This window comes from Chlamydotis macqueenii, chromosome 17 (genome assembly GCF_036417535.1).
Source record: "Chlamydotis macqueenii isolate bChlMac1 chromosome 17, bChlMac1.mat, whole genome shotgun sequence".
Classification (NCBI taxonomy): Eukaryota; Metazoa; Chordata; class Aves; order Otidiformes; family Otididae; genus Chlamydotis; species Chlamydotis macqueenii.
This window is the reverse complement of record NC_141572.1, coordinates 2,085,130-2,106,510: the sequence shown is the minus strand read 5'-3', so window position 1 is coordinate 2,106,510 and position 21,381 is coordinate 2,085,130. Positions and strand designations below refer to the sequence as shown.

The 21,381-nt window shown below is 65.4% G+C and overlaps 3 protein-coding genes across 4 annotated transcripts; 1 reads left to right on the top strand and 2 right to left on the bottom strand.

Annotated features, from left to right (window-relative positions):
• Positions 1–4,907: 4,907 nt before the first annotated feature.
• On the bottom strand, positions 4,908–11,607 carry LOC147598558 (uncharacterized). Its single transcript, XM_086761744.1, has 8 exons — positions 11,565–11,607; positions 10,993–11,245; positions 10,304–10,526; positions 9,693–9,853; positions 9,130–9,159; positions 7,221–7,301; positions 6,692–6,948; positions 4,908–5,484 (listed from the first exon to the last, which is right to left on the bottom strand). The coding sequence occupies exons 1-8, from the start codon at positions 11,605–11,607 to the stop codon at positions 5,333–5,335; spliced, it is 1,200 nt and encodes a 399-aa protein (XP_086617870.1). The 3' UTR covers positions 4,908–5,332.
• Positions 11,608–11,768: 161 nt separating this feature from the next.
• Positions 11,769–12,971, bottom strand: CRYBA4 (crystallin beta A4). Its single transcript, XM_086761632.1, has 5 exons — positions 12,930–12,971; positions 12,705–12,823; positions 12,339–12,480; positions 12,060–12,202; positions 11,769–11,916 (listed from the first exon to the last, which is right to left on the bottom strand). Exons 1-5 carry the CDS (start codon positions 12,966–12,968, stop codon positions 11,769–11,771), a joined length of 591 nt encoding a protein of 196 aa, XP_086617758.1. The 5' UTR covers positions 12,969–12,971.
• Positions 12,972–17,563: 4,592 nt separating this feature from the next.
• CRYBB1 (crystallin beta B1) lies at positions 17,564–21,152 on the top strand. Of its 2 annotated transcripts, XM_010122562.2 has the most exons (5): positions 17,564–17,704; positions 18,498–18,616; positions 20,296–20,428; positions 20,550–20,692; positions 20,819–21,152. In XM_010122562.2, the coding sequence occupies exons 1-5, from the start codon at positions 17,564–17,566 to the stop codon at positions 20,997–20,999; spliced, it is 717 nt and encodes a 238-aa protein (XP_010120864.2). In that variant the 3' UTR covers positions 21,000–21,152. The 2 variants fall into 2 exon arrangements, with proteins under 2 accessions (XP_010120864.2, XP_086617620.1); XM_086761494.1 differs by lacking the exons at positions 17,564–17,704; positions 18,498–18,616 and having other exon boundaries at positions 19,908–20,428.
• Positions 21,153–21,381: the final 229 nt, after the last annotated feature.

The following is a 21,381-nucleotide window of genomic DNA, read 5'->3' as shown; positions in this document are numbered from 1 at the left end:
AGGGATCGTGCTCCGGGGAGGCGGCGCGGGGGACCCCACGGCAGAGCGGACCAAGCCTCCTCAAGGCGAAACCCTGCGAGGTGCCGCGGGGCGATGCTTGCCCAGCGGGACTGCCGCCGGTGCAGCCGTGGTGCGCCTTGCTCCAGGCAGGGCTTGCGTATCTATCCTGGTGCCCGACCAAGTCGCAGCCACTGCCTTGTTCCGCAAAGGTGGCAGAAGAAAGGATGGTGGCTTTGCACGCGCGGAAGTTTGTAACTGATATTTTAATTGCATCAAGATGTGCCAGGATCTCCTGTCTTAAGCCTCGGCTTTATTCATTATTCCACACATGGCTCTCGGCTCCGTTTGCTGCAAGATATGAAATAGTCATAACCATCTGGGAAAGAAGTGGATTCCAGCTGGTCGGCTTGGCTCGCGTGGAAGGAGGCTCCTCCTCGCCCGGGCCAGCAAGGCACCCGCTTAAACCCTGCCCACACCAAGACAGCGTTGCTGCCCGCACAGTTGTGCGCGGCAGCGGGGTGATGTCTGCGGCTCACAGCAGTTTTCCCGTTGAAGGTGCGTTGGCCCTTCAGTTTGCACTGCCCATCTCTTTATCATTTTCAGAGTACTAACTTGGTGGAGCATTAGTTGTGGGAATGAGAAGTGGCCAGAAATAAATTAAACACGGAGAGAAGCACGGTTTGGGACTTCATTATTTTAATTAGCATTACTTCCACCTCCCTAATGAGGTTAAGGCAAGAGGCCACGTGTGCACCACATTTCAATCCACACCATGACACTCGGGCCAAACAGTCCCCTTGCAGTGTCTCTGTGAGGCGCTGGGGATGGCAAACACACGCTTCCCGGGATCGAGCTCCAGGATTTGGGGAAAAGCCTCGCCAAGCGTGAGTGTGGCGGGTGCATTGCACAGTTACAGCCCTGGCACTGCCAGCTGCCTCCAGCACCCGTGGGGTGAGCACAGCTCCACTGGCCTCCCAGAATGAAGGCAGAGAGGGGACAATGGGAAATTAATAATTTTATAAATGTCGTTTTTGCAGATCTGGGCACAGAGGCACCAAACCTCCCCGCGCAGCCTGTTGCAGCTGGGACTTGGGCAGAGCTGCGGGCACCGGGACGTTTCGCAGCTCCTGAGCTACATCCCCCCGCAGCAATCATCCCGTGACACCCCAGGCTCTCTGCACCCACAGATCGGTGCCAGCGCAGGCAGAGCCGGGCAGGGGGAGAGCCAGGGGATCGGGAGAGACCCGGGAGCGAGGGCGCCGGGCAGGGGGAGAGCCAGGGGACTGGGAGAGACCCGGGAGCGAGGGCGCCGGGCAGGGGGAGAGCCAGGGGACTGGGAGAGACCCGGGAGCGAGGGCGCCGGGCAGGGCTGAGCCTTCCCCCGCGGCAGCTCCCGCGCTCTCGCGGCTCCGGACACGGCCGTTTTGCTGCGTGCTGCCCCGGGACCCGCTCACCGGGCTGGCGCCCGGCCCGCCTCCCCGGGTCCCTCGGCAGCCCCAAACCGGGGTGTTCGGGAAAGCCGGTGGTGCCGGGGGCTTTCAGAATCCCCCTGGCAAAGCCCCTGCCGCGGGGACCCTCCGCGGCTCCCTGCCTGCGGTGGCAGAGGCGCCCGCGCCGCCGCGGCCGCTCCCGGGGTTGCCACGGATCAATTCCGCAGAACCGCGCCGCAATTGGATGCAAATGAACAACATTTCTCTTGCTTGTACGCATTTTCTGTCAACGTGCGTTTGAGAGACTTGCTGTCACACGTCGAAATGCTGCTCTGGCTGGGGTGAAAATAAACACGGCGGTTTCGCGGCTGCCTTCCCGCACCGCCGGCATGGCCGGGCGGGGGCCGGGGTGGGGGCTGCTGTGCCCCCCTGCCCGCTGCGGGCCGGGCTCCTCCGGGCCGGTTTTTGCTGGAGCACGAGCTCCACCTGCCGCCGCCCTCCCGGTCCGGGCCGGTACCGCTACCGGCCGGCCCCCCGCCCCCGGCAGACGCGGCCCCGCACGGGGGGAGGTGCCCCCGCAGCCCCCCGCCGCCGCCCGCTCCGGCCCCGCGCTGCCCGCCGCTCCCCTTCGCCCCCCTGCGCTGCCCGATGTCCCTTCCCCGCTGCGGGGCCGCCCTCCGGCAGCGCCCCAGGAGGGGACACCCCTCCGGCGCCCTCCCTGCCCCGGGACGCAGCCCCTTGCCCCCGTGCGGCACCCAGGGCCCGTGGCATTTGTGTCCCCCCCACCCACCCCGTTCCGCGGGATGCCGAGATGGCCGCGGTGAGATCGCCTGTCCCGGTCCCCACATGCCCCACGCTGTGCCCCACGGCACAGGAGCTGGGACACCCCCAGACCATCCTCACCCACCCCCCGGCCCCCCACGCCCCAGAAAGACACCAGACCGGGGTGGTTGCACACTTGCCATGTCATTACAGGCAGCGGGGACATCCTCGGGGCCGTGGGGACCCGCGGGGCTCCCGCTCGCACGACGGAGGCAGCCCCTGGACCCCTTTCCCCGGAGCATCCTCGCCCCACGCCAGCGCTCATCCCTGCTCCTGCATCCAGCCCCACCGTGCTGGGCGAGGGGCGGCAGCGGGGTCTCGGCAGAGCAGGGCAGCCCCAGCCTGGGCCGGGCAGGACGGGGCACCCGAGGGCCGGGCGCCATCCCCGGACCTCTGCCCACATCGCTGCTGGGGTGACCCAGCCCCACGCCCACTGTCGCTGCAGCTGGTAAAGGGGGATCTGCACATCACGTCCCTCTTGTGCTGCAGCATCCCCTCTTCAGACAGCTCGGGGGGAAACAGCAAAGCGGGATGGACAGGGAACAGACAGACTGACTCCTCTCCCAGCCAAGGGAAAGGGGGAGCAGGGGCAGGGAGCCCTGAGGTGCTGGGGCACAGCAAAGGAGCAGCCCAGCCGTTTTGTGAATTCTCTCACCCTCCAGCCCCGCTCTCTGTTCAGAAGGGGTGGTCGCTGTGGGGTGCTGCTGGCTCAGTGTCCCCACCGAGGGGTCCGTGGGCAGCACTTGCTGCCTGTGCGGGGTTGCACTTGCCTGGTGAGTCCTCTGGGCCACCTGGTTGGCTTGTGGCCCCATCGCTCCCCTCAGTGACCAGCGGGGAGATGACCCCTGGGCGCGGGGCTGGCTAGAAGGCTGCTCTGGAGCAGCAAGGGGGGGTCTGTGGGGCAGGGAGGGCAGCCCCTCGTGACCAGTGGGCTCTGACAACGCCAGCCCCAATGCTCATGGTGGTCCTGACCTGTTCAGGAGCCCTGAACCTGCCTGCTCCGACAGGCACCCACCTGCCCTGTGCCCGACCAGTGTTGTCCTCCCATCCCTGGCTCCTTCCATCCCCACTCTGCTCACCCCTCTGCCCCCAGCCCGCAGCAGGGCCCTGCCGCCCCATTCCATCAAACACAGGAGCACCATCCCAAAAATCCCCCTGGTCCCAGCCATGCAGAGGGCGGGGAGATGGGTGGTTACTGGGTTATGGTGGACCTGGGCCGGGAGGGGACCCAGCAAGACCCTGCCATCCTAGCTGAAGGACCAGGCTGTGACCGGTGTGGACCAGGGATGCCAAGGGGAGGCAGGCAGTGGTTCTGCATGATCTTGGCCACCGAGGAGACCCCGCTCCGGCTCTGCCTTCCAACAGCAGGCAGGAGAGCTGCTGTCGGATGAAACTGAAGCTGGCTGGTGACACTGGGTTGTCTGGGGAGGTCCTTGCCATGGGGTGAGTGAGCACAACCAAAGCCACCAAGGACAAAGGAAGAGAGAGCAGCTGGAGCTGGATGCTGGCTGGATCCGTACACCCCTGGATAGAGCTGCGCTGACCCTTGGTTGAGGCAGCCCCCCCACTGCTGTCACCTGGGATGTCCTTGTGAGCCAGCCCCTGCCCCGGCCAGCAGCACAGGGCCACCATGCTCTCCTGGTGCGCGGGGCTTGGTTCTGCCCCTTGGTCATCGCAGCACCGCTGGTACGGCCAGCGCTTACTGCGAACGGTGTCTTACCACGGGTCGCTAGCCTGAATGCCAGACCCACACAGACGGGCCAGATCCCGGAGCCTTAACACCGGCAGAATCCCCGCAGAGGCAGGGGACGTTTATCTGACTGACAGGCGGACAGAAAGCAAAGCACAGGGACAGCACCCTGGCTCTGCCAGGCAGCCGGCTGCAGAGCCACCCTCCACCGCCCGCCGCTCGCTCCTGCCCGTCCGGCTCGGGGCCGGGGGGGACCCTGCAAGTACCAACCCAGCTGTTAGAGTTAGACGCAGCCCTCGGCGCCGTGCGGTTAGTCGGGACCACGCTGCTAGCAGCGGCTTCCACATGCATCAGAGTCACAACACAAACTGTGGAGAGACAAAGGGAGTGAAGAGAGGAGCCCGGGAGAGCCCTGCGGCCGCCCCGGTGCCCGCGTGCCGATGCGGGGAGCAGCACGAGACCATTCCCCATGACGGGTGAACCGGGGCCCCGGGAGAGCCGGGAGCTCGGGCTCTGGGGGGCTCATGGCAATAGCATCGCTCTTTGGCTGAATCTCAGCAGAGTTTGGACCTTTACGGTCATTACACGTGGCCCCATTGCCACTCAGCCTCTTTTCTTCATTCAGCCACACGAAATTTCTTGGAAAACAGATGGCCAATAGGGAAATTTGCAAAGCCCCCCAGCCTGAGCATCCTCCTTTCCATCGCACCGAGCGGGAGACGAAGATGCTCGGCAGCACTGAGAACGGGGCTGCGCAGGTTAGCAACCGGGAGTCCGGGAGGAGGCCGCTGCTCGTTCGTCATGGCGAATGGCGTCTGGGAGTTAGGGTGCAAAGAGATTTTGTTAGTAGCGACAGAGAAACAAGTCAGGAGCGATTAGTACAGGCGGTTAGTAACAGAAGCATGGCACAATCGGTCTGCCGTAGAGGACACATGTACTGGAAGAGAAATGAAGAGAAAAGCAGCAAGGGTTAGTTTGTTTAATTCAGTTCAGCAGTGTGTTAGTAACAGAGATCTACTGGCTTAAAAAGGAACTGAAAAGCTTCTGCTGATAAAACCGTTTTAGGCTCCTAGTCAGCAGCAGACTCCACAGGCACAGCGGGCTGGAGAGAAACCCCCTCCTCGCGCCGGCTCGGGCTGCCCGCTGCGGGGGCTCGGCGTACCCGGCCCTGCCTGTGCAGCCCACCACCGATGCGGCGGCACGCGGCACTTACAAACCCACTCACCCAGCTTTTCCGTTCCCCTTTAAAGACAGCGCTGGCGGCCCGCGGTTGGCAGGAGGCGAGGCGAGGCCGGTTAGTAGGGCATGCGCTGGGGCCGGTTAGTGGGTTAGTCGGTTTGCCGGGGGCGCCGGCGGCCCCCGCGGAGGCAGCGGCAGGGGTCCGGGCAGGTTAGTAGGTTAGTATGGGAGCACAGCACAGCATGCAGAGCCGGGCCGGTCTGCCGGCGGAGGAGCGCTTTCCCGGGAAAGGGTCTGCTTGCCTCTGGTGGAAGCGGTGAGGCTCCAGCTCGTGAAAGCGAGAGGCTCTTTTGGGCTCGGCCACTGTGTTGAGGGTTGGGAAGGTGTTAATGGCTGGTTCAGCCTGTGTGATGTAACCTGCTTTCTAAATAAAATGCTTTGCAGCAATCTGCCCCTATCACCAAGCTGGCGAGGTACAGAACGTCCCGAGTGGCTTGTGCCCCCACACAACACCTATTTCCCACCCCTGGTACCGGTGAAGACGAGGGACGGGCTGCGGGGGGACACAATCCCGGCAGTGCTGGGCTCCGGGGCACTGCAAGGCTCCGGGGTGGGGGCACTGAAGGGGCTGGAAGAAGCAGAGAGGGAAGGGGTGACAGCATCGCTGGCGGTGCCTGGGGCAAGGGGACGGGCAGCTCTGCAAGAGCAGCGCTTCTGCAGAGACAGGGATGCTCCGGGTCTCCACTGAGCTCCCGCTGCCCCGTGGTGGGAGCAGGAGGCCCAGCAGGGAAAACCACGACACGGAGCAGAGGAAAGGTGCCCGTTAGCTCGCCCCCTCCCCATCAGAAACGGCCTCGCCACGGGGCTGCCGGCAGGAGTGAGCACAGAGAAATAAGCCTGGGAAGGGGCACCCAGGGCACCCTCTGCCCCCATTCCTCTGGGTCACCTCCTCCTGCAGCACTGGGACCCTCTGGTCCCCACGAGGATGCTTCTCCATTTTGGGCTTCAAGGGGCTGCAGCGCCTGCCACGAGCTGTGTCTGCCCTCCGCCCCCAGCCCACTGCACACCCAGCCCTCCTCCCTGCTCGAGGGACGCTTGCTGGAGCGGGCAGCGGGGCGGTGGTCACACGTGCTTACAGGGCCACTGTTGGCCCCACGTGGCCCCCACAGGCACCGTGTGAGGAGGACGCGCTGCCCGTGTCCCTCCCCACGCTCCAGGCTGCTCCACAAACCGGGAGTTTTCTCAAAGCAGAGGAGAGGCAGGGTCCCGCCGGGACGTGGCACCGGCAGCGCAGGGCAGTCCCAGCACCAGGACTTTGCTGCCGGATAGAGGGATGGGCAGGATCAGTGGAGACAACCAGGGTCCCTTTGGGCTCTGGCCATCGCGTCCCGTTGAGGAGCTGGCACAGCTCCGCTCCCGTCCCTGTCCCCTTCCCCCACATTGCACTCAGTGAAGGAGAGGGGGTCTCATCCTGCCCATGCCCTGCCCATTGCGGAGGAAGGGGTGTGGGGAGACCCATGCACCAGGTCTGGCTGCGGTGGAGCCATGGGAGGGAAGGGGACCCCAGCACCTTGCAGGAAAACCGCATGCACACGCAGACCCATGTCCTCAGGTGTCACCACCGCCGTCTCTTCGGCCATGTCCCCTGTGGCGGCTGGGCTCGTGGCTCCGGCCCATGGCAGCCAGCACCGGGTTGCTCTGCTGGGGCTGGCCCGGCTCTGGCATCCACGTGGGCAGCGATGGCAGCTCGCCGAGCCCCAGCACCCCTCCGGGCACTGCCGGTCTGGCTGGGCAGGAGCTGGGGCTGTGCCCCTGGGGCTGGTGACACTGGGGAGCAGAGATGCTGTGAGACCCTGGGCAGTGCGGCGGCCGCCCCCTCCCCACCCCTGGGCATGCGTGAGGCACACATCCTCTTGTGCCGGTGGTCCTGGGGATGGTGTGACCCCACCAACCCAGATGGAGCCTGGGCAGAGCCCATGAGGGGATGGGACCCTGGGGACGAAGGGTGGCTCCCGGCTGCCCAGAGCCCTCCCGGGTCATGAGGGGTGGGGAGAGGATGGGGCTGGCACCACCAGTGTCCCTGTCCCCAGGGGTCCTACCTGTGGTCACCGGCTACGTGAGTGCGGTGCAATGTCCCCACATCCTGTCTGGCTGCTCCGGCGCAGAGGCCACGCAGGGGACTGTGTGTGAACAGACCGCAGGTCAGTCATTAGCAGCTGCAAAAGAAAGCAACCAACGCAGCAAGGGAGAGCAACGCGGCACTGTCATCCCGGGGCAGAGCGGAGCTGAGCCGAGCTGAGCTGACCCGGCGGCGGGGGATGCATCCTGCTGCTAGGAGCCTGGCAGGAGGGCAGGGCAGGGCAGGCAGGGATGCAGGCAGAGCCACCCTCGGCTCCCACGCCATCCCTGCGGCTTCCCATCCCTGCAGGATTAAAGCCCCGAGCCAGCACCCTCTGGTCTGGACCCCACCACTGCCAGCACTGGCACCGCTCGCGCTCCCCACAGTGGGTGGGGGCTGCCCACAGCTGGGGGGCAAAGGAAGGGACCAGATCCATGCCCGTCCCCTTGCAGAGCTGGGGGGATCCAGACCTGCCACCGGGCACGGGGAGGGCACCAGGAAGGACCACACCAGAAGTGGTGGCAATGTCCAAATATCCATCCCTGTCTGCTAATGGAATTCCCTGCACAAAGGGAATTCTGCCACTGCTGCCACTGTCACTGCCTCTGTCGCTGCAGGTGCTGCTCCACCTCTGCGGAGATGTGGGCACACGCAGCTGGTGCCAGCAGTCAGCCTGTGCCCGCAGGCAGCCCGTGCTGCCTGTCCCCGTCCCTCCCTGCCCGCTTGGAAAAGCCAGGACGGCAACAAGTCCCGGGGGAGCTGGGCCGTGATGACTCTGCAGTTCGGCTGCCGAGCCACTATGGCTTCCCGTGGTTCATGGCCACCGCGCGTCGCAGGCGCAGCCCTGCCGCGGGTACAGCTCGGCCAGGCAGCACCCGCAGACCAGCTGCTGTGGGGCCAGGGCCGGGGTCGGGCTCGGAGGGGGCCACGCAGCGGCAGACACCAGAGATGCCGTCGAGCATCTGGCAGATGGATTCCCTGCCCGGATCCGAGCAGGAGGCGCCTGCGGCGGGGCAGGAGGGATGCGCACGGGGTGACCGCTGCAGGATGGCCTCTCTCGCCCGGCGATGAAGCACATCCCAGGAGATGAGGAGGGAAGAAAATGTTGTGTGGGCAGCACTTAACCAAACGCTCGCCTTGTGCGTGGCGGACATGAGCTCGAGCTGCCTCTTGCCACACAGGGCTGGTGGCACATACGCTGCCCCAGGGCTGAGCACCCAGATGCAGCATTAGGGTTAAATGGGGGCTAAAACGCCCCCCAAGCAAGGAAAAAGCTGGCGGGGAGCGCAAGTTCTGCCACAAGCAGGCACCGTGCTGGCGGCTCTGCTGCCCGTGCCCGGAGAGGCGATGTCCGAGATGCGGCGTCTGGGCACCCCTGACCTCCCAGCTCCTGGCAGGGCACCCAACGCGCCCCTGCCCTCGGCCCTGCCAGTGCTGCCCATCCCTGCTGCCACCCGGCACAGCCCGGGCTCTGGCGCTGCCGCAGCGATGCCAGCGCTGCCTGCCTTTGTCTGCAGCCCTGGTAAGAGGGGTGGGGGGCAGCGGGAAAGGCTCCCTGCCAGCCCAGAGGGGACCGAAAACCTGGTCATTTCTGCTCCTCCTGGCTGCCGGGGCGGGCTGCGACTGCAGACACAAAGGCGCTGAGACAATGAGGGAGAGAAAATGGCTCCCCAAAAGCAGCCCGGCAGCATCTGTCAGGTTAGCTCCTTGCAGGGGGAGGGCTGGGCTGAAGGGCCCTGGAGGGGTGCTGGCCCCAGCCCCAAATCCAACCCCCTACCTAAGATCACAGGCTTAGCAGAAAATGGTGGTTTCGGGACAAAGAAGTAAAGCAGCTTTTTTGCCTACATTTCCTTCCAGCAGCAGGAAAAATCAGGCAAGAATCCATTTACCTGTCTCGAGCCCTATTCTTGATGAGGTTTCTGAAAAATAAATACAAACATGCGAGGGCATCAGTTAATGCTGCGGGGGGGCTGCAGGCGGTGCCCGGGCGCTGCCATTCGGACCGGGCATCGCCGGGAAGGCGCTGCGGGTGCTGCTGCTCCCAGCCCTGACAAAGGGTGCGGGGCCCGGACTGCCCCCCGGCCCGGTGCCCCCCGGGAGGAGCCGGCGGCTCCTGCCATTGCGGGTGGGGTCGCTGGGAATTATTTCTAACCAGGGAATAAGAAAGGGGGGGTTGGGGGACTGGTGTTGTTTTTTGGAGGCCGAGGGGATGGAGCAGCAGCCCCGGGTGCTCGCGGGAGCGGTGCCCGCAGCAGCGGCCGTGCCCCGCGGCAGCATCCCGGGCAGCATTCCCCCTCCCCAAACCCCGGCTCCCGTCCGGACATCGCGGCCTCCGCGGTTGTAGGTCGGACTCGCCCGACGCCCCTGAGCCCCCCGACCCCCACCAGCGCCCGGAGAGGGGCCACGTTTCCACCCGGGAAAGAGCCGAGAGAAGCGTTAAGCGATGCTGTACCTGCTTTCCGGGGCGGGGGGGCCGGGCTCGGGGGCCGCCGGGCTCCGCACGCTCCCGGCCGCCGTGCAACTGCTTTGTGGCGGCGCGTTCCCGAGAGCATCCACGAGAAAGAGCTCGCCCGTGGAAACCCCTCCTCCCCGCAGCCCCCGCCGGGCCCGGCCCTACCCACGGCGCAGAGGATGCTGCAACTCCCCCTCAATGTCAGTGCCGGCGATGCGGCCGAGGCGCCCCCCGCCAAACCCGCACCCCCCGCCCGCCGCCCCTCACCGCTCCCCAAGCCCCACCGCCCCCCCCCGCCCCAGGACACCGGCCCGCCGTGGTGGCAGGGGCTCCCCACAGCCATTTGGGGTGGCATGGCCCCCACAGCCGAGGGGGGGGGTAGGGGACACGGGATGCCGGGCAGGCAGCGCTGCGGACAAACCGCGCCGGGATGCGGTGCGCAGGATCCCCGTGCTCCGCGGGGACGGCGGGGTGGCAGAGCCCAGCCTGGGGACACGGACACGGCGCCAGCGCACGGCCGTGCGCAGCGGGGTTGGGGGCACACCCCCATCCCGGGGGCCGGGGGGCTGCTCCAGCCCCTCCGCAGCACTTTGCAGCTGCTGGGCTCTCACATTGTTCTCCAGGTCCCCGCCGGGGACCCACCGGTCCCCTTGCCAGCTGCCCGCCCTGCCTGGGTGTGTGTGGGCCCGGCCCCCCACATCCCCCCGGGGTTCTGGGGCTGGGCAGGGCAGGGGGGTCTGGCCAGGACCGGGGTTCACCAGCTGAGGCCGTGGAGGGGCTGGGAAGCTCTGCCTGTCCAGGTCTCGCTGCCAGCCGGCGCCAGATGGATTTGTTCTGGGGTGGCAGGAGGGTTTCACTCAGCCCATCCCAAAACTTTTTGTTTCTTCTTCTATTCTGCTTTTTTAATTGTGATTTCCTGCGGAGAGAATCCCTTCCTGGGCAGCATTCTCTCTGATGGTGGTCCTTCTGCTGCAAATGTCAGGAATGAGATATTTTCATCGCGTCAAACCTTTTTTCCAGAGCTCTGCTGAAACTGGAAGTTTTTCCACACCATTTTTCCCTATCACATATGCAGCTTCAGTTAACCGCTGCTTTCTCACGAGCTGAAGAAGATGGTTTACTAGCAGCCCCCAATGGCTTCTTGCTGCCCCAGGTTTCCTGCAGTGACGGTCCGGGTCAGGCAGGGAGGAGCAGCCCCTGTCCTTGCCTGCTGCGCTGCCGAGGTGAACACAGAGCCCACAGTGTCACCTCACCGCTCCGGGGCCAGCACCCGGCTTGGCCTGGTGCGCGGCTCGCCCACCCATTCTGCTCTGGGAATGGGAGGTGCTGCGAGGCCGGCGAGCCGGTGTGGGTGCAAAGGTGTGCACGGGTGTGCGTGAGCGCAGGGGTGTGCATGGGTGGGTGCACAGCATACAGCTGCAGCTTCCCAGATCCTGCAGCACCTTCCAGCTCCAGAGCAAGGCTGAGGCTCGGCAGCAGCTGCACGGTGCCCTCCTCAGCCGTGCGGGAGCTGCAGCACGGCCCCGGGCGGGTGCTGTCAGGGCGGATGGGGTCTGCGGGGCGGCGGGGATGTGTGGGTCCTGCAGACCCCCTGAGCTGGCGCAGGAACGGGACAGCCACCGTCCTCAGCAGCGGGATGGATGTGCAGCGCTGTGCAAGGGCTGCACTGCTGCTCCCGCTGGCTCAGCGCCCACCCCTGCACCGGGACCGACCACTGTGCCCCTGCCCCGCTGGTCGGGGGGCTGGCTGTGGGGCCCAGCGCAGGCCATGGCACCGCATTGCAGCTCCATATGTGAGCCAGGCCTGTGACAGGGATGTGTGGATGCCTGTGCTGGCTGCAGGGGCAGAACAGGACGGTCGTGTCCCCCCCACCCCATCCTTGCCCCTGCAGAGCCCCTGCTGTGCCCTTGGGCATGGCATCGCTCCCAGCCGCACACCCCCACGGCACCCCCTCCCCAACTGCCAGCGCGCTGGCTTGGACAACTGAACCTTTATTGAGCTTTGCCCCCGCCACCTGGCAGGAGAGACGGTGCCCCGGGCACGCGGCTGGCGGCACAGCGGCTCCGGCACCGGCGCTCACTGCTGGACCCTGCGGATGGACTGGACCTGGCCCGTCTGCGCGTGGGAACCCCACTCCCGCACATGCTTGTACTCGCCCGCGCGGCTGTCGCTCTCCAGGAGGTACTGGAAGCCCCGGTACCCGGGGTACTGCGAGCAGACCCACCTGCGACAAAGCAGAGAGCGGCGGCGGCTCAGGGCTGCCAGCACCCGGTACTGCGGGCACTGGGCAGGGTGCCGGCAGCTGCTGGAGCATCCTCAGCCCCAGTGTGTGCCTCCCGGCGGGGTGCGAGCCCCCAGGGTACTCACGCGCCAGAGCGGACGAGGAAGGAGCCCACAGCGTTGCTGCCCCAGCCCAGGGCAGGCAGCGAGGGGCAGTCATCGCTCAGCTCCCCTCGCTTGCCCTGGAAGTTCTCCTCCTCGAAGAGCACCAGCCTGCTGCGCCCATGGTCCTGCCGCAGAGAGGGGCACGGTGTCGGCACGGCTGCCCTGCCCAGCCCCTTGGCCGGTGGTGGGCTCCGGGGACCGGCCCGGCGGTGGGCTCCGGGGGCCAGCCCCGTGGCAGGGAGCCAGGGTGGGGGTACTCACGGCGCAGGCGATGGGGCGGAAGGAGCACATCCTATCCACATGGTAGGAGTTGCTGCCGCTCCACGCCTCCCAGCACGGGTACTCGCCGCGCTCCAGCACGAACTGCTGCCCCTGGAAGCCGCAGTGCTCGAAGCCTGCCCACCTGCCAGGGGTGGGAGGGGAGGTGAGACCGCTGTGGTGCCTGCCACCCCACTCACACCCAGAACAGAGCCTGCTGCACCCCGTGGAGATGAAGCCGCTCCCCGGCGGATGCAGCCCCATGGCTCGGGTGGTGAAAAGCACCAGAGACCTCCATCCTCCAACCCCCCTCCATCCGTGGGGTCCCACAGCGCAGTGGGGTGGCAGCCCCCTGTGACCCCCACTCACGCCCCGCTCTCGATCTTGCAGGAGCGGACGGTGCTGAAGCCGTGCTCCGGGGTGCTGTAGCAGTCGGTGGTGAACTCGTGCTTCTTGCCCTGGAAGAAAGCCTCATCCCACACCACGATCTGGGGAGGACGGAGCAGGTCAGGGGGCCGAGCGGACACTGCACCCCTTTGCCCGGGTGTTCTCGGGGCTCAGGCTGTGTTGCCGGTCCTTCTCGGGCTCCCGTACCTTCCAGAGACCGGAGGATCTCCTGCAGCGGTGGGTCATGGTGGCTCTGCTGGGCACAGGGGAACAGAACTGTTAAAGCCTGCCCCGGGGCTGGTGCATCACTGGTCCCACGAGCCTGCCCTCACCGCTGCAGCCAGGCCAGACCCCCCAGCCCCGTGCTGGGGACTTGGCCCTTCCCTGGGACACCCGCATCCCAGGATTGGGGTTCAGGCCATGGGATGCCCAGCCGGTGCAGACAGATGGAGGCAGCACCACCTGGGGCTGCCACGTCCTGGCAGCACGGCGCAGCACCGCAGCGGGGTGAGCACGCTGCCCACCCGTGTGTGGGGCTGCCCACAGCTGCCCTCTCCTCTCGCAGTCAGACTCCCGAGCCCACGCCCTGGCACAGGCAGCCCACGCAGGTCCCCAGGCGTGCCCAGCCCGCGCGGGCAGGGCCAGTGCCCGGGGCTGCAGCCAGGGCAGTGCTGAGCCAGGAGCGCAGCAGAGGTGGCCACATGCCCACGCTGAGCAGCAGCACCCTGCCCCACTGCCCCGGCCAGTGATGCCCCCGATTGTCCCGCTGCCGTTTCCCCATGTGACGTGTGACGGCAGAGCGGTGCCACAGCCCATCCCTGGCGGCTGCCCTTGGCTCGTGCCCCGGCTGCAGGACCCCGCAGCCCTCGGCTGGGTCATGCCTGTGGAGCAGGGTCCAGCCCCGGCTCTTGGAGCCTCCTCCACGCATCCTCACACTGCTCCACTCCCAGGACTCAGCCACGCAGGGCAGGGGCAGCTGACGCCAGGCTGCCGCACTTACCTGGGGTGAGGCGCTGGTGCCCGGGGAGGTGACATGTCCAGCAACCCTCCGGATGGGTTTTTATAGCCTCCAGATAGAGACAGAGCCCAGGAGAGCATTACCGAAACCCCTAACTCAGCACATGGCGGGGAGGAGGGACCGGCCAGAACAAAGGCAACGCTGCAGAGAAGCTGATGAGCCGGGACGCCGCAGCTCCCGCTCCCCTGGCCCACCGGACACGGGCTCTGACCCTCGGCCCCACAGCTCCGCAGCCGAGGCGTCATCCCTGGGGTCTGCGGTGCTCCTGCCACGTGCCCTGCCCCGGGACGCAGCTGGGCTGGGGCCACGGCCCCCGGCTCCAGCAGCGCTGCTCCTGCCCCCGGCCTCGCCTGGGGCTGTGGGGAGGTTTTCTCACTCACATTTTTGGGAAGTGGGAGTAAAGATGTGTCTCCACCTGCGGCAGCGCTTGCTCTCCTGCCAGGGCAGAGCGGCTCTCCCCAAAATCGGGGGAGCTCTCTTGCAGGACGAGCACATGGCAGCCACGGAGCATTGTAACAAGCGGGGAGGGGGGCACGGGAAAGCACGGAGCAGGTTTGCAGAGGCATTAGAGGGCCTAATGATGCAGATCAAGACTCAGGGAGGCTGCAGCAGCCTCCTAGCTCTGCAGGGACCTGGAAAGAGCCTGCTGCATCCACACTGTGGGTACCCACACACCTTTAAGCTCTGCTCCCGGTGACCCCATGCCACCACATCCTCCTGGGGTTGTACTGGGAGCATGCAGGGCTCCCAGGGCCGGGCACTTTGCAGAGGCACCCACACAACCTGCCCCTCAGAGCAGGGAGCCGTGGGGCAGCAGCCAAAGGAGCCTGGTGGGCTGGAAAAAACCATGTTCCTGGGTAGAGCTGTGTTTTGGGACAGCATTTGCCGGGAAATTGCCAAGCGCCTGAGCTGGAGCATCCTCTTCCGTGCATTTGGCTGAACTCAGCTTGCTACTGGCCACCTTAGCTTGCTCGCTCCCTGCAGCGTGCCCTGGCACTGGGACACGGTCGTGCGGAGCCCGGGCTGCGGCTGGGTGCACCCGTGGTGCTGCTCAGCGCCATGCAGGGAACGCGGCAGCCGGAGCTCCGCGTGCGGCAGGACAAACGCTTCGCGCCGGCCGTGCGCCTGCGCCGGTGCCCACTGGGGCCAAGCCGGGTCAGCTCCAGCCACCTGCACCAGGGATGAGGCTTGGGCAACGCTCTGCTGCATTTGAGCTGCCCACCCCACGTGCCCCTCCGTGCCAGGGCGGGACGGTGCAGCCAGCGGCAGGGATGCTCAGTGGGGAGGGCAGAGATTTTGTGTCCAGGGGGCTCAGGAACCGCTGAGGGCAAATCCCTGCTCTCAGCCCTTCCTCAGCACCGTCGCAGGGAAAAATCACTGGGCTGCCACATTCTCAGAGCTCGGCAAAGCGGCATGGAGCAGCCGTCAGGAGCAGAGCTCGGCCCCTCCAAGCACAGCTCACCAGTGCCCCAGCCCAAAGGTGCTGGGAGGGAAAGCGGAGGCAGGAGCAGGGCAGCAGAAGTCGGGGGGTGGGTGAGACCTGCTGATTAATGCCCAGGAGCTCCAGGCGAGGCAGCACGGTTAAAAAATCCACCCTGGCTCCGAGAGGAGGAGAATGCAGCTTAAAATAGAAATGTGTCTATCCAACATGAAAATGAGTGCAAACTGAAAGCCATGAATCATAAAAAGCTGCCCAGCATCAAGCGACACACCAGACTGAGGGGAGTGCCCAGAGGAGAGCAGGTGGCAGCACTGCACCCGGCCCCGCCTGCAGGCACGTCACGGCCCGCCGAAAAACCGCGGGAAAAGAAGAAGGGATCGATAAATCCATTTTGTTCAGGATTTTGGGCAATAACCCAGCAGTGCAGCTGGATCCCCCTGCTGCTGGTTGACACTTCACACTCCTGGGGAATGAAAGATGACGGCAAAACTGAGGGCTTGGAGCTTTCTGAACGCGCAGCCTTGGGTGATTCACTGCTGCCAGTGACGAGGGGCCAGCCCAGGAGTGCTGGTGGTGCACGCTGGGAGAACTGGAAAGGACTGGGAAGAAACCAGTGTGCAGGTGTTTACATGATGAACGGGATGACAGCAGGCAAACAGGGAGAGCAGCTGATCGGAGGCTCGGTGGGAGCTGGGGAAAGGTCCCCCCAAGGTGCCTCCCGATGCGGAGAGTGACTGTGGGGTGCAGGAGATGCGGCACCGCAGGCTGAGCCACCGCAGGGACCAGTGCCCAGTGTGTCCCCAGCCACCCCGCGCCGCCCTGCACCTGCCATCAGTCAGAGACAGCACTGATGCACCGGGATCCCACACGGGATTTGGGACCGCGCAGTGTGGTGATGGCAAAGGTAGGGGTGGCACAGAATGAGCACAGCACAGGTTAAATGGGCTAAAAACTACCTAAGGTCCACGCCAACGGGCGCAGCGAGCAGGGACACCCTCAAAGGACAACAAGGAGGACACCATTTTCAAGGACTGAGATGATTTGGAAAGTGTCAGTTCAACTACACGTCATGTGGAAAAAAAAAACCCAACCCAACTTTTGAAGCATTTCAGAACACTTAAATCCTGCATCCTGGCATCTTCAGGGCAGCGCAGTCAGGCGTTTGTGGGTACGGAGTGATGTTTAAAGGAAGAGATTTAGTGTTCAGAGGGGAGACATCGGCACGGCGCAGGCACGGTGCTGGGCACCATGCAGCCGCGGGGCGCGGGGCCGGCGCACCCTCCCCAGCTGCAGCGGCGCTGGGTGCCCGTGCGGGGCCGGTGCCAGGGTTGGTGGGCAGGGAGGGCGGCGTGCCGGCGCCGGCCGGGTGGCACGAGGGCTATATATGCACCGTCGAGGCGGCCGCACGCGGGGCAGCGGGTGCCGCCGCACGCTGCAAAGTGGCACGGTCAGGTCTTCTGTTGTGCCGCGGGCACAAAAGAAAGTGCTGGGTTCAGCGACTGGGCACGGGGCTGGGGAGAGGCTTCCAGCTCGCCCAGCGCTTTGCAGGATGTGATGACTGGGCGGCCGCGCAGACACTGATGAGCAGGCAGTTCCTTTGTGCGCCCGCCCGGGGGTCTGCCCTTGCCAGGCTATAAAGCAGGGGCCTCGCTGCGCCCCGAAGCACAAGCCCGCTCACTCCAACAAGAAGCAGCAGCTGCCCAGGTAAGAGAACAAAGTCCCCAGGCACCGGGCTGCAGCTGGACCTGAGGGGGGGAGAGGGAAACGCAGGGTCTCAGCCGTGACCACTGCTGCGGCCACCGCGGCTGCGAGCATCCCGGTGCTCAGTATCCTGCTGCCCCTGCTCCCCGGGAAGCCGCTGGTGACACTCATCCATGGGGCCATCGGCAGGGTGCCCGCCGGAGGGCTCCATGTGAACTGGGCTGTCCCCTTCCCACCCCTCACATGCCGCCCCGGTGCCCAGCCAGGCTCCCAGGCACACCCCGTGCGGGATGGCCCCAGCACCTGGTGCAGCGCCAGGCCCGTGCCTGGCTGGGGAGAGCAGGGAGCGGCTGGGCACGGGGGCGCGGGGCTGCCCTGGGCACCCCTGCGGTGGTGGGACAAGGCTCAAGGCTCTCCTGGCCGCAGAAGGAGTGTGGACACCCGGGATCTCTCACGGTCCTCCTGGTGAAGGCAGGACCCCGCTGCCTGCAGAACCTCCCAGCAGCTCCTCTCCAGCCCCAGCCATCCACCCCATTGCTGAGGCCCCCATCCCAGCGCGACCGTCCCAGGGCAGGGCGAGAGCCAGGGAGGGTGGTGGGTGCCCATATCCATGCCTCCCCTCTAATCTGCTGCTGGCCTCTCTGCCTGGTGCCCTGTCCCAGACTTGAGCCCAACACTGCGATGTCTGAGACCACAAAACCCGCTGCTCCCGGCCAGGCTGCGGAGGAGAAGGAGAAGGCAGCCCCAGCACCAACTCCATCGCTCGATCCTGCTCCTGTCACAAACAGCAAGGGTGAGGAGCCCTCCACAGAAGCCTTCAGGGTAAGCCCTGCAGCTCCCCACGCGCAGGGACGCGGCGCGGGGGCGAGGGACGGCGGCAGCATCTCTGGAGCAGTCGGCAGGAGGAGAGTACAGGCATCCCGAGGGGAAGGACCCTGCTCCAAGAGCAGAGGGAGCACAGACGATGCCGTCCCTCCTGGGCAGCAGCTCTCTAGGTGCAGGATTCGGGCAGCTGCTTGTGGGGCTGCTGCAGGAGGGACGCTCCGGGTGCCCCTTGGCTGAGACAGCTCGCTGGGGACCGCAGGCTTTGGAAATGCTCTCCCTCGGGTCACGGCGTCAGGGCTGGGTGCTGCCACCCCCTCCCTCTGGTCACCCTCCAAGTGTAGGGGTCCTGTGGTGCTGTGGTGGGGTGGAGGAGGAGGCTGCAGGTGACAGGGCCAGCACCAAAACGCCGCAGTGACGCCGGGGCAGTGTGCCACCAAGGTGCTGCAGCGGGGCTGGGGACAAGGGGTGAGCGATGCAAGGGCTCCAGCAACACTTGGCCCTTGCCAGGCAGCAAAGGCCACGGCATGGATGCAGCTCATGGAAGAGCAGCTCCATCCCAGCCCGGCTGGGGCCTGATGTGGGCACCAGCACAGGGAGACGTGGCTTTGCAGCAGCAAAACTGGGGGCAGGATGAGGCCATCTCAGAGCGAGGATGGCTGTCAGCAGGGGACATTCCTGTGCTCGGCCCATGTTGGGACGGGGCTGGTCGGGCACAGAGCCCACCTGAGTACCAGACCCGAAAAGCTGCAGGAAGCCTTGTCCCCATCCGACCCTTTTCCTCTGCCCCCAGATCGTCGTCTTCGAGCAGGAGAACTTCCAGGGCAGGCAGATGGAGTTCACCACCGAGTGCCTGAACCTGGGGGACTGCGGCTTCGACCGGGTGCGCAGCGTCATCGTCACTTCTGGGCCGTAAGTGACCCCAGCCACGGAGGGGATTGCGTCCCTGGGGACGTGGTCCTGGGGAGCAGCCCCGGGCGCAGCGTGACGTGCAGGGGTGTTTCCCCACAGCCCGGGCGCAGAGCAGGGCCAGCGTGGGAGCGGGGCTGGGGATCCCGAGGCTCCTTCGAGGACGGCAGAATGGCCCGGGCAGGTGGGAAGGCTGCCAGGGCCACCTGTAAAGCAAAGGGCACCAGAGGTGTCCATCAGATCTGCTCCCTGACGCTGCCCGTGAAAGGCTACAGACCTGCAGTTTTTAGAGGAGCCAAGGCGAAATGAGGCAAGTGCCTTGGACCGGGCTGGTGGCCAGGGCCACCACAGAGACAAAGCTGGAATGGGCAGGGGAGGGCAGGCAGCGTCCCCTGCTCCCAGGCAGCTGAGCAGCAATAAAGGGGCTGGTAAGGTCCGAAAGCCGTGGGAACAGTTGACACAGGCAGGGACCAAAACGATTGCCAAACCAGATGATAACTGCACAGACGGATGATTTTCGTGTTGAAAGAGCATCTCACCGCGGCCGCGCCTGGCTGGAAACACACGCCTGGGAGGGCTGGCTGGCAGCGGCGGGACAGCCAGGGGCTGGCAGTGCTGCGGGGAGGATGCCCTGACGACAGCCCTGAGGGATGGGGCAAAGCGACTGTGGTCACCTTGAATGACACCACATAGCAGTAACAACAACTTTTTTATTAGGAACTCAGAATATCCAACTTGTCTTGAAATGAAAGGGGGGGAGCAGCCCCAGAGGAGCTCAGGTGCGGGGCCTGGGAAACTGCAGCAGGTGTAGAAAGGGTGAACAGAGTACTCAAGCGTCACGGGGGTCCGAAATCCTGAGTCCTCTTGAGAGTCACTGCTGAGAGTGCGCCCAAAAATGTACTTTGGGAAAGACAGAACCCACATCAACTAAGCTCAGCCTGAGAAGTCAGTGTGAGGTTGTACTGCTGGTGGAACCCAAACATGTCTCCTGCCATTAGGAAAACGGCATCTGCAGAAACAGCCCCCTTCTCCGGGGAAACGGGAAGCGGCAAACGCAGGGCTGCTGTGGTGCCGAGGCTTTTGGAGCCCCAAGCCTGCGACAATCACAGCACAGCAGTACCTCGCGGCACTGCTGAAGAGGTGACGCTGCAGCCAAACGAGCCCCGAGCACCCGCACGCTGGCGATGGGACGAGTGCCAGGGCTGGCTGGGGCTGGGGCAGCGAAGCATGCAAGCATGCCAGGATTAGACAGCGCGGGCAGCCTTGGCCCGGGCTTGGTGGTGCAAAAGGGAAAACAGTCAAAGTCCTGAGATAACGCAGGGACGAGCCTCGGCTGTGCAGCGTGCAGGGCTCGCCAGCTGCCCCGGGGTCCCGCCGCTCCCGGGGCTGAGGAAGCAGAGCACTGCGAGCATGCTGGTGTCTGCTGCCGGCCTTCGATGCACGCACCAGCCAGCACTCGGCTCAGAGCCCGCGAGCTCAGCGCTTCACGGCAGCTGCCGGCTTGGTGCATACCGCAGCGCCTGTGCTCTGAGCAAGATGGGAGCAGGACGGTGGGGCCAGTCCTGGCACCCACAGCCTTTTTGGCTGCTGGGAGCCCCGCTCTGGCACCCTGCAGGCTGGCAAAGCAGAGGAGCTGCTGGGTGGCATCTGACCCGCTGTTTTTGTCCTACCCCTCTCCCCAGCTGGGTGGCCTACGAGCAGGCCAACATGCGCGGGGAGATGTTCATCCTGGAGAAGGGCGAGTACCCTCGCTGGGACACCTGGTCTAGCAGCTACCGGAGCGACTGCTTCATGTCCATGCGTCCCATCAAAATGGTGAGTGGTCCAGGAGCAGAAAGCACTGAGCAGGATCTGGCCAGGGCTGCTCGATGCCCCATCGCAGCGAGCTCCAGGGCTTCGTCCGTGCCACCCAGCACCTTCTCTCTGTCTTCCCCAGGACACTGAGGACCACAAAATCTCCCTGTATGAGTCTGCTGACTTCAAGGGCAACAAGATGGAAATCCAGGAGGATGACGTGCCGAGCCTCTGGGCGTACGGCTTCTGCGACCGCGTGGGCAGCGTGCAGGTGCCCAGTGGAACGTAAGCCAGCGTAGCCCGGTGGGTCACACCCAGCGCACGGGAGGCAGGGGGCTCTGCCGGCTTCCCAGGAGCGTGCCGGCTGTGTCAGGACCCCGCTCAGGTGCCCTCTGTTTGCTTTCCCTGCAGCTGGGTCGGGTACCAGTACCCTGGCTACCGAGGCTACCAGTACCTCTTCGAGACCGGAGACTTCCGACACTGGAACGAGTGGTCTGCCTTCCAGCCCCAGATCCAGTCCATCCGCCGCATCCGGGACATGCAGTGGGACCAGAAGGGCACCTTCGTCACCCCCGACGCGCCCTCCGACTGAGCGTGCCGCCTGCTAGCTACGAGCCCCGGGCCCCGTGGGGCACCCCCGCCTCCCCTCGCGCTCGCCTGCTCAGCACTTTCCTTGTACATTGCACATTCCCTGGATGTACTCTACCTTGTGAGGCAAAATAAAAAAAAAAACCAGAAGACGAGAGCTGCTCGGGAGTCGCTGGCGCACAAGGGCGGCTGCGGGATGCTCTGCTTTTCCAGCCTGCGCAGGCCTCGCGCTGGGAGCCGGGTGGGACACGGCGGAGGGTGGTTTTCCCAGGGAATCGCTGCCAGGCGGGACGCCCCCCCGCCGGGGCTGCGGGGGGCAAAGGAGACCCTTTGGTGAAAGCCGGGGCGTGCACGGCAAAGGGGGCGGCAGGGGGCTCCTCCAGCCT